Below are 9761 nucleotides of genomic sequence, written 5' to 3' on the forward strand. Positions count from 1 at the left end.
CAGGCTAAAGTCTATGTCGTTCACAACATGGGTTAGGAATTTCAGTCCCCAAAGACACTCAGTCAACAGGTACAATGTTTCATATTCGTATCAATAAACGTACCGTACAAAACCTGCTGCCCATCAACCCTGGGCAGGTATGGGGTTCAGGGAGCAGGGACACACTCAGGGCCCTTGTCCCAAAGGGGAGGCATTGCACAGTCAGGAGAACAGCGCAGGGCCTGGACGAGGGCTAGTTTGTATTTTGCCCTCCAGAGGGGGAGCTTCTCGGCAGCTGCGGGGTAACCCCGTGACTGGTTTCACTTCGACCTTAAGAGGGGAAGTTGGGGTCCACGGGGCGGGTCCCGCCCAGCCCCAAGTGTCCAGGGCTGAGTTCCTGGAAACCACCTAGCACAGTTCCTTTCTAAATCGGAGATATGGCTTGAAGAACTCGGGGCGCCCAGGCCAGTGGCCCCGCAGCCTCTGTAAACATGGCAGACGCAGCGGGAGGATGGCATCCTGCGTGTGTTCACCAGGGGAAGGGATTAGAAGACAGACATGGACAGGGAGGCAGGCGAGGTGGGGCGCTCAGCGTGCTGCAGGGGGCGGGCCAGGCCCGGGGGCACGCACAGGGTGTGCGAGGGTGACGGTGAGCGCGTCATTGTGCTGCACAAGTGATGCGTGCTGGTAGTGCAATACCAGCTCCTTCAGGGATCCGTACAGGTTATAGGGCTCTGCGAAGCCAAAGCCAGTGGCCGTGCGGTAGATGACACAGTGCTTCGTGTCGCCGTCCACCCTGCGTGGCCAAAAGGGCAGTTCAGAGAAACCATGCCTGCCTCTCCACACAACCTGCTCCTGCTCCTGCCCCTCCCTGCCAAGCTCAACAGGGCCCAGCACACAATGGGTTCGAAACACAAGTGACTCAACCCCGTCAACAGCCCAGCACTCACACCACAGAGCATGCGTAACAGCCCCGCTGGCTGCTCTCTCGGATGAGGAAGGTCCCGTCTCGTTTGCCACTCAGCATCTCCTCCGCCTGTGTGCGGTTGATCTTGCCCACGTACCACGTGCGCTCCTCATGGTGGGGGAGGGCGTCCTCATCCTCCATCAGTGAATACTGGCTGTGGGTGAAAGAAGCCACTGCTGTGCGAACTCTCATTCTCCACCACCAATGCAAGCGCCCCTCCCTTTTGTGAAGTCTTTTGCCCCTTGCAGCACATCACTCACTCCTCAGTCTCATTCTTGATTCCCAGCCACTCGTTGATCTTCCTCTGTCGGGCACCTTTCTGGGTGAGCCACCTGACAGGGGAGAGGTAAGTGAGCACGTGCAGGGGAAACTGAGGTAAACCAGGGCAGGTTCCAATTGCAGTATCTCTGGCAGCCCAAAGGGGCGCCCAGAACCTGGTGGTTTACCCAGCACTGCAGTGATGGGCACGAGCGCCCCCTGGTGAGCAGGAGAGGGTGCGACTCACACGAGGTACTGGTCCCTGATCTTGCGCAGCTGCATGAGATCAGGCTTGAGGCTGTTCATGCGCTTGTCAATCTCTCGATTGTCCGAGGCCTGCGCCCGCAGATCCTGCTCCAGCTTCGTGCGGCTTTCATGTATCTCCGCGATTCGAGATTTGAGTCGCTCAGAGTTCAGCAGGATCCTGAGTAAATGGGCAGGGTGAACTCCTACACACCCTCCAAATTCCATTTCCCACTGACCACCAGCCTCCTAGGCGAAAGCCACCTTCCTTCTTTCTTGCCCTGTGCCCACCAGAGAGGATGCCAGGAGCACCCCACGCACCTCTGCATCTCCTTCTCATTGCCCTCTCGCCGGAAGCGCTCCAAATACTCCTTGCTGCACTTTTCCTGTGTCTGGCCCTGTTCTTCGAAGATCTTGATGGTCTCGTTGAAGGCCTCTATGGCTGTGCGCTTCATCTGAAGCTCCTGAGGATGGGGTGGATCTCAGTAACGCCCACAAGTCCCTAAATCTGTCATTAGGAGTGAAGGGTGATTCTGCTCTGACTCCTTCACTGAGAACAATGTTCCAATAAGTGCTGGCTGCACGCAGCAAACTCTGACTTGGCCTACAAACCCATCCTGCCTTCATATTCATTTTTGGGAATCCAAAACCTGGACCTCTAAGAACCACTGGGAGGAACTGAGTGCTGGGGGGGAGGGGTGCACACTGGCTTGGGCCACCCCTCTGTACTTCAACCCTCCCTCATCCCCCATGTGCAGAGCCCAGGTACCTGGGAGGTTCGTGTGTATTCTTCATAGAGCTGGTCATACTCGCGGCTCTTGTCCTGGTACTGCTGGTGGTAGACCTTGAGCTGGGCACCCACAGCCTCTACACTGTCCTCCTTCACCACCTGGTCCTGGACCCACAACACACCATTAGTGCTTTCCCTCCCAAACCCAGGCCCAGCCAAGGCCCATGTAACCCCAGCGCAGAACACACTTGCTGGTACTTGGACACAGGGTAGAGAAGGCGCGTGTCCAGCTTGGCGTTGTACTGGGCCAGTGACTCATGTCGGTAGTGGGAGATGAGCTCTACCACGGAGCAGAAGGTAAGGGGCTCTGAGAAGCCATAGTGACCGTCCCGGTGGAAGACTTTGATTAGCTTGTTGTTCCCGCCTTTCCTGTATACAGGGGTGGAGTCATTATCCTGGGAGGCCTCCCCAGCCTCAGCCCCCATCCCCACTGCCTGGGCACCTGCCTACCTGAGGGTGAGCGTGTACTCTCCTTGGATCTTGCTGGATGCATCTCGGACTAAGAAGGTACCATCAGGTGTGTCTCGGAGCCTCTCATTCACCTCTTCCCTGGAGAACAGGGGTACAGAGCCACTGACGTGGCCTGTCCGCCCAGCCCACTACACACACACACACACACACACACACACACACACACACGCACGCACACACACACATGCATGCACACACGCACGCACACGTACACGCGCACACACACACACACACACACACACACACACACACACACACACACACACGCACGCACACAGCTCATCTTTTGCTGCAGCAGAACTACCTGGAAATGTCCCCCCAGTACCACTCTGCATCCTGAAGCGAGGGTGTACTCCCTCCATTGGCCAGGGCTGTGGGTGCCGGCTTTGCCTTAGAGGGTTTGGGTGGCAGTGCTGGGGGACAGAAAAATACGTATGCATTACACACCATGTGTATGCTGCTGCTGCAGAAGCATGCACATGTTAGGTGCTAACTGAATACGACGCTGTCTGTAGACTTGCCCATCAATGAGAACGGGAGTCACCTGGCGGGGCGGTGTCTTGCTCATCCACATGCTCCTGCACCAGCCTCTCTAGAAGCAGCACGGGGAAGTCAGGTGCAGGCTCACTCCTAGGGGCAAGTAGGGGTGTCAAGGCCTGGGAATGACAGCTGCGCCATGTGTGAGGACTTGGGACAGCAGGTGTGGAACACAATTGGCAGTATGGGAAGACAGGTGCGGCAAGGCATGTGCAATAGGAGCCCCGGGAGGAAAACAGGAAGTAAAATCGTGCCCATCGCAGGCTTGATGGACCCAGATCCTGGCTTTCTCCCCCCTCAGACCGCCCCCAGCAGGGTTCCACTCCACAGTGAAAGCCCTGTCCATGTGCTGCCACCCCTGCTGCCCTTGGCTTAGACCCTGTTGTTTGTACTCTATAAAGAGGCCTTCCTTGGCCCCACTGCTCTTAAAGACCCCAAAACTTTTGGTCCTGCCTAGCTCCTCCCATCTAGGAAAACTACTTTTTCTCCTTCCATCATTTCTGGGACCCAGCCTACAGTGACGACCACGCCCACCAAACCACACCTCTTCACAGCCCCACCCACTCACCCATCACCCTCGCCCCCTGGCGGAGGCGCACGCAGCAGCAGGGGCCCGAAGGCACTGGCCAGTGCGTGGACAGCTGTAGCTGGTGAGGGTGCTCTGCGGGCCACGCGGCCCAGGTGCTGCAGCAGGAACCGCAGAGTGAGAGCCTGGTGCAGCGGCAGCGTTGGGGGTTCCAGCACCAGCCCCACAGGCCCCGTAACCTCTGCAGGCAGAGACAGACAGCCAGAGGCAGTCAGCCAGGCCAGTGACCACCCAGGTATCCACCCCTTGGTCCCTTGCCCACCCTGCTCTGCTAGGCTTTACCCCGCATCGCCCGATACGCCTCCGATGCAGCCTCAGGGGTCACCACAGCTGCAGGCAATGCCAGCAGGAAGCCCTTAACAGCATCGTACAAGGTGGTGCGGTCCCACTGCTCCAAGTCACTCAGGGACCAGTCTGCAGGTATGGCAAAGTGTCACAGTCCAGCCTGGTAAATGTGCCTGCCCTGCCCATCACCAGGGGAAAGTGAGCAGAATCCCTGACCTGTTCGTGGTGCGGGCAGCTCCGGCCTACTGTAGCATTCACTGTCCAGCTCTGGGAAAAGGGGACTCACATGACTGACCAGCATACATCACATGGGGCCCAGGACACTCCCCCCATTAGGTGTCACCTTCCCCCCACCACCAAGGAAACCCACAGCATCCCAGCTCTGCCTCTGTCCACGAAAAGAGCAGGATAGAGCCCCCAGACCAAACAAGCAGAGTGCGAGGACCACAGTCAGGCTGGACCTCACCTGCTTGCTCAATGGCTTCTATCAGCTTCACCAGAATCGGGGGCGCAGGCTCAGGTGGGGAGAACTGCTCTGCCAGGCTTGCCAGTGTGTGACCTGGACGGGGGGCCAGGGTGTGAACTCTCATGCTCCATGCCTGCAGGTCTCCGGCTGGAGAACCCCGGGCTACAGGGAGGGCTGTCAGGGGCAAGTTATTTCTGGTTTATCACAAGGAAGCTGCAAGCCCAGGGACAGTGGGGGACACGAAGGACGGTAAAAGCCCAGTCAAGGTGCAGGAGTGGACATCCATCACTCCGCACTCTGGGGTTGAAGGCAGGAGGATGGCCGGTTCCAGGCTTGCCTGGGTTACACAGAGCCTGTGTCCAAAACCAAGAGGTGGCAGTGCACACAGTTTCTGTATTAGGCTGGAAGCGGCAGAAAAGCAAACACCGTCCTCTTCACGTCAAATGTCAGGCCTCTACAAACATACACAGTTGCACCTACGTGGCTTTGCAATGATTTTGTGTGGCAGCGAGGGAAGTTCATACAGGTGTTGGCTCTACTATGGTCGGCTGTGCAGCCCTGACCTCAGGGATCACCCTCTCTGGCTTCAAAGAAAATCGCCAGATTGTAGTTACCTTTTTGTTTTAGATTTTATTTTGAGACAGGGTCTCAGTATATCGATCAGGCTGGCCTGGAACTCACAAATATCCTCCTGCCTCTGCCTCCTAGAGTGCTGGGCTGAAAAGCCTGGGCCACCAAGTCTGATGCTCTTTTTGTTTGGCTTTGAAACAGAGTCCTTCTATGTAGCCCTGTAAACCCAAATCAGTTCTCTGGCTGGGACTGCAGGCATCCCCACACCTGGCTTCCCTCCCCCACCCCGGCCTCCAGGCCCAACCCCATCCCAGCAGTGCCTGGTTCTCATGCAGGGCCTTTTATGCACAGGTGTCTGCCTGGCCCTGGCGAGGCTCTGCCTGCCCCTACCATCTGGGTTGGCTCCGGCCCTCGGCAGGGATGTCCTGGCATGCGGCAGAGGCAAGCCAGGGCCTGCAGGGCCTCTCTGAGTGGAGCTGGCCTAGCTGTATGGAAAAGAAAAAAAAGAAAGAAAGGAAGAAAAAGAAACAACTCCCCCAAACCTGAAGGAGGGGAGAGGAGGTGAGCAGCACCCTGCCAGCAGGGGAGGGAGGACACAACAGCCAGGGACCCCAATGCCAAACGGAGGCCCCACTGGTAAGAGCCTCACCCCCTTTGAGAGACGCAGGGGAGTACTGAGTGAGGAGTTGACTGAGTGGTTCCAGGTGGTTCTTCAGGACCTGGAGGTGCGGCCTTTGCTGGTGGGGAAACTGAGCTTGCAGAGGGCCGCCCTCAGTCCTGAAGGTTTGAGTGTGAGGCAGGCGGGCGGGGCGTGTGAGATGGCTGGACCCTGGCCAGCCTGGGGAGGGAGGCCGCTGTTACTGGGGCAGCCACAGCTCTGGCTGTGAGCCCGGATGGGCTGGGGCCCTGCAGTTCTCAGGGCCAGGCCTGGGCTCTGGGGACGCCAGATGCTGCGTGGCCTGAGCCAACCTCCCAGGCCTCAGCTGTGCTGCAGATCCAACCCAAGTGAGGGGCTCCAGCCATGTAACTGTTTGCACTGGGTATCGAAGTCGCATAGCTAGCCTCAGAACTCTCTGTGATCCTCCTGCCTCAGCCTTCCCAATGCTGGGATAAGTGGCATGTACCACGTCTGGCTGCCTGATTCTCTTCAACAGGTTTGTGGGGTCCTTGCCTTCCACTCTGCTGCATACCATGGCCAGACATTCTGGGACTATAGCTCAGTAGGGACAGGGTTAGAGGCTCGCACAGAGAATCTGTCTGCAGCTTGCAGGAGGCCTCCGCAGCCTATGGACTACTTCCCAAGCTGGGTTTTCACTCCCTGCTGGCTGCTTCCTGAACCTGACTCTGGGCCTTTGCAGGAGCTGTGCTCTGTGCCTGGAGGGCTCCACCCTCAGCTCCTCACCACTCTTGTAACCAGAGTGACAGTCTCACTTCCTGAACAAGAAATCTAACCAGGACCTGGCTCCAGGGGTGAACTCACTAACTACAGCAGCGTCCCAATACAACTACTCCATATTCACCAGAGAGAAGAGACCACAGAACAGACTGAAGGTCTGAGGGGACAGGTGCCTTTTCCAAAGTGTCTGCTCACCTGACTCAGAAGGTCCATCCAAGGGCCTGGCAGGCAACGGACGGGGCCCCCGTGGGCGAGGGCCTGGTCGAGCCAGAGCCACAGGTCCTAGGAACTCCACATATGTTCCAGGGAAGTCCCCTCGCTGTCGGGTGCGCTCATTGAAGCCAGGCATCCAGCCCACGTTGTGTGGGCAGCGCTCTCCTCCATCAGCCACACCTAGTGCCTGCAGAGCCACCCGGCTCACCACCAGGAGGTCACCAGGAAGAAGCTCCAGGTCCTCAGGCCGCTCCCGTCGGAATGGGTATATAGCCCTGTACTGGAAGCCCTCAGCACCTGCCATGGCTGGGCCTGGGGGGTCTGGACAGTCAGGTGGCTCCCGGGGGCTCCAGGGGCCCCATGGGCTGGTGTGGCCTGTGTGGTAGGCTTGCAGACCTCTACTTCCAGAAGTCAAAGGCGACCTCAGGGGCCGCGCATGCCTAGCTGGCCATTACTGAAAGCCACTTGTCACAGAGTCCACCATTTAATCACCTGTGCGATGATGATGTCCCTGGTGTTTTCTCAAATCATTTGGCTTGTGTCCCCCATCAGATGGCCAAGCTGGGGTAGGTGGGTCACTCCGTCATTAGCTGGGCTGTGGGTGCCCAAGCTTGCTGGCTCTTCAAGGTGTGCCTGACACCAGATGGGAGAACTGAGACCACAGGCTGCTACCATGCTCAGCAGGGGGATACCAGCCTAGAGGACACGGACAAGGCAGAGTGAGCCAGGCCAGAATCCCCCAGTGACCTTGAAGCTGGACCCTTATCAACCTCCCCATCTGTAGAGCCCACACTAACAGCCTTTCTTTGGGGTGGCTGGGAGTTCTCTGAAGGACCCCACTCATCAGGAAGAAGCCAACCACAGACGCACCCAAGTTCAAGTAGGAACAAAGGCAGTGACCACATGGCCAGTTAGACTTGGGGCTAACAGGGGACCCCAAGAAGAGGTTGAGCACCTGAGCAGTGGACATGGCCCAGCAAGAGCTATGGCCTGGGTGGGCATCCAAGGAAACAGAAGCCTTGCTTCCTGCAGGAGAGGAATAGACAGGGTGCAGGGTGTCCCCAGCTTGCCTGAGTCTGGGGTTCTCCTCTGGTGATGCGAGAGAGGGGAGGTGTCAAGAAGGACCATGGTCACCTTAGTGCCACAGTAGGATGGGGACAGGAGCTGGACACCACTACATCGGGTCCTAGCCTGGGTCCCCATTCCAGCCTGCTGTTCGGTCCTCTCTGCGTCCTCCTGGGGACCGAGAGTGACAGGTCCTCGGATGGGGACAGGACAATGCATAGACTGATCCCTGTAAAGGCCTGATGGTGGAAGACGCCTGCCTAGGATGCACAGTGACTTTCAGAAAGGGGCCCTCAAATAGGCACTTAGCGTGCCAAGAGGAGGGTCTGGGATTCATCCCCAGATCTCGGGGACCCGGTGCAGGTGTCCTAGAGGGACTTAGGGTTCCATGATCCAGGGTAACTGGCGTGACTCACTGTCCGGCCTCTTGTGGCCTGCATGTTATAGGTAGGGAAACTGAGGGTCGGAAAGGCCTCTCCTCAGAAAGCTACCCGTCTACCCGCCCCCGTGCAGTGCACGTCTGCACACCATGGTGGGGGGGAGGGTATCGCGGAACCCCCAATGCAAAAGGAGGGGCCCAGGGTGCACGCATAGTGTTCGTGCTCACACAGACGGGCCCCTAGTCCCTCGTGCACCCCGAAAACCCCCCGGACGACGGAAGTGGCCAGATCCGGGGTCGTGCCCCGAAGCTCTTAGCCCCGTAGCGGGCGGGGACCTCCCGGCCTTAGAGACCCCGTCTCTATCCCTCAGGCTGCACAGCCCCACGCTTGGCTCGGAACCCGGTTCTGCGCGGCACCCACGCTCCTCAGGTCCCCGCCGCCACCATCAACTCACCCACTCCGGGCGCCGTCGTCGCCACCACGACCGCCGCCACCGTCGCCGCAGCCGCGGGATCCCTGCGTCAGCCGCCGTCGCCGCGGTTCCAAGCCTTCGGGCCCGCCCCCAGGCGGAAATAGCCGAGCGCACTCGGGTCGGGAGGGCGGTCCTTTCACCCCGTACGAGGCGGAGCCCGAAGACTGAGGCACGCGGGTACGCTTCCGGAAACTGCCGAATGTACTCCCGCGGGAATGGTGGGCTGTTGTTTGCCACGAGACAGCCGAGGCTGGCCGGAAACAGCCGAGCATAACCGATTCGAGAGAGTGCTCGTGGGGCTGTTGGCCAGGCTAAGAGGCGGTTGATGGTTTACGAAAACACTGGAAAGGGAAAGGGTCGGAAACGCATTCGGTCCGAGGCTGGACTCGGTAGGACTCGGGACTCTGAGATACCTGAGCCATTCCGGAAATAGCTGAACGTGCTACAGCAGGGTTTTTTTTTGTGTGTTTTGTTTTCTTAACGAAGTCATGAACCTGCAAGAGCGCGGAGCGTGTCTGGAAGGAACCTAACGACCTCAAATATAGCTCTTGGCAGTTGACTCGGAGGCCGCCGACGGCTTCCGGAAATAGCCGAAGCACGTCCAGTTTGGCTGGACGAGGTAGGCAACTGCACTCTCAGTAGAGAGCTGCTCGTGCAAGGAATGGAAGGCGAAGGCGCTGCCATGGCAACCCTAGGCGTCCGGAAACAGCCGAAGTGTCTCCGGCCCAACACGCGAGAATGCTGCTCATCTGAGTCCGGAAGCGAGATTGTTTCCGGAAATATCGACCGACGCTGGCAATTGGGGCCGTGGGGCGGCAGAAAGAACCAGTGAGAGAGTTTGAGAACCGGAAGTAACCGAGCCTGTTCGGCTGATTTCGGAGGGATTTATTTTAGCTCAGCGCAAAGACCAGGGTAGAAAATTGGGACAGAGGGGTTGCAGCTAGAGTTCGGCAGGTAAGAGTGCTCGCCGCTTTTGTACAGGTTCAGTAAATTACAGCCGCTTGTAACCCGACGCCCTCTTCTGGTGTCTCTGGGACTTGCAGGCAAGTGGTAAACATACACATTAAATATTCTTTAAGGGAA

The 9761-nt window shown here is 58.2% G+C and overlaps 1 protein-coding gene across 2 annotated transcripts; it reads right to left on the reverse strand.

The window, feature by feature from the left end:
* Positions 1 to 62: 62 nt before the first annotated feature.
* Positions 63 to 8766, reverse strand: Pik3r2 (phosphoinositide-3-kinase regulatory subunit 2). 2 transcript variants are annotated; one of them, XM_032918836.1, is made up of 16 exons: positions 8661 to 8766; positions 6744 to 7457; positions 4583 to 4675; positions 4333 to 4383; positions 4114 to 4245; positions 3814 to 4012; positions 3253 to 3338; positions 3013 to 3121; positions 2688 to 2786; positions 2426 to 2606; positions 2217 to 2342; positions 1769 to 1911; positions 1452 to 1628; positions 1207 to 1278; positions 930 to 1100; positions 63 to 775 (listed from the first exon to the last, which is right to left on the reverse strand). In XM_032918836.1, the coding sequence occupies exons 2-16, from the start codon at positions 7063 to 7065 to the stop codon at positions 568 to 570; spliced, it is 2169 nt and encodes a 722-aa protein (XP_032774727.1). In that variant the 5' UTR covers positions 7066 to 7457; positions 8661 to 8766; the 3' UTR covers positions 63 to 567. The 2 variants fall into 2 exon arrangements, with proteins under 2 accessions (XP_032774727.1, XP_032774728.1); XM_032918837.1 differs by lacking the exon at positions 8661 to 8766 and adding an exon at positions 7717 to 8631.
* Between the last annotated feature and the right edge of the window lie 995 nt (positions 8767 to 9761).

This window comes from Rattus rattus, chromosome 13 (assembly GCF_011064425.1).
Source record: "Rattus rattus isolate New Zealand chromosome 13, Rrattus_CSIRO_v1, whole genome shotgun sequence".
Lineage (NCBI taxonomy): Eukaryota > Metazoa > Chordata > Mammalia > Rodentia > Muridae > Rattus > Rattus rattus.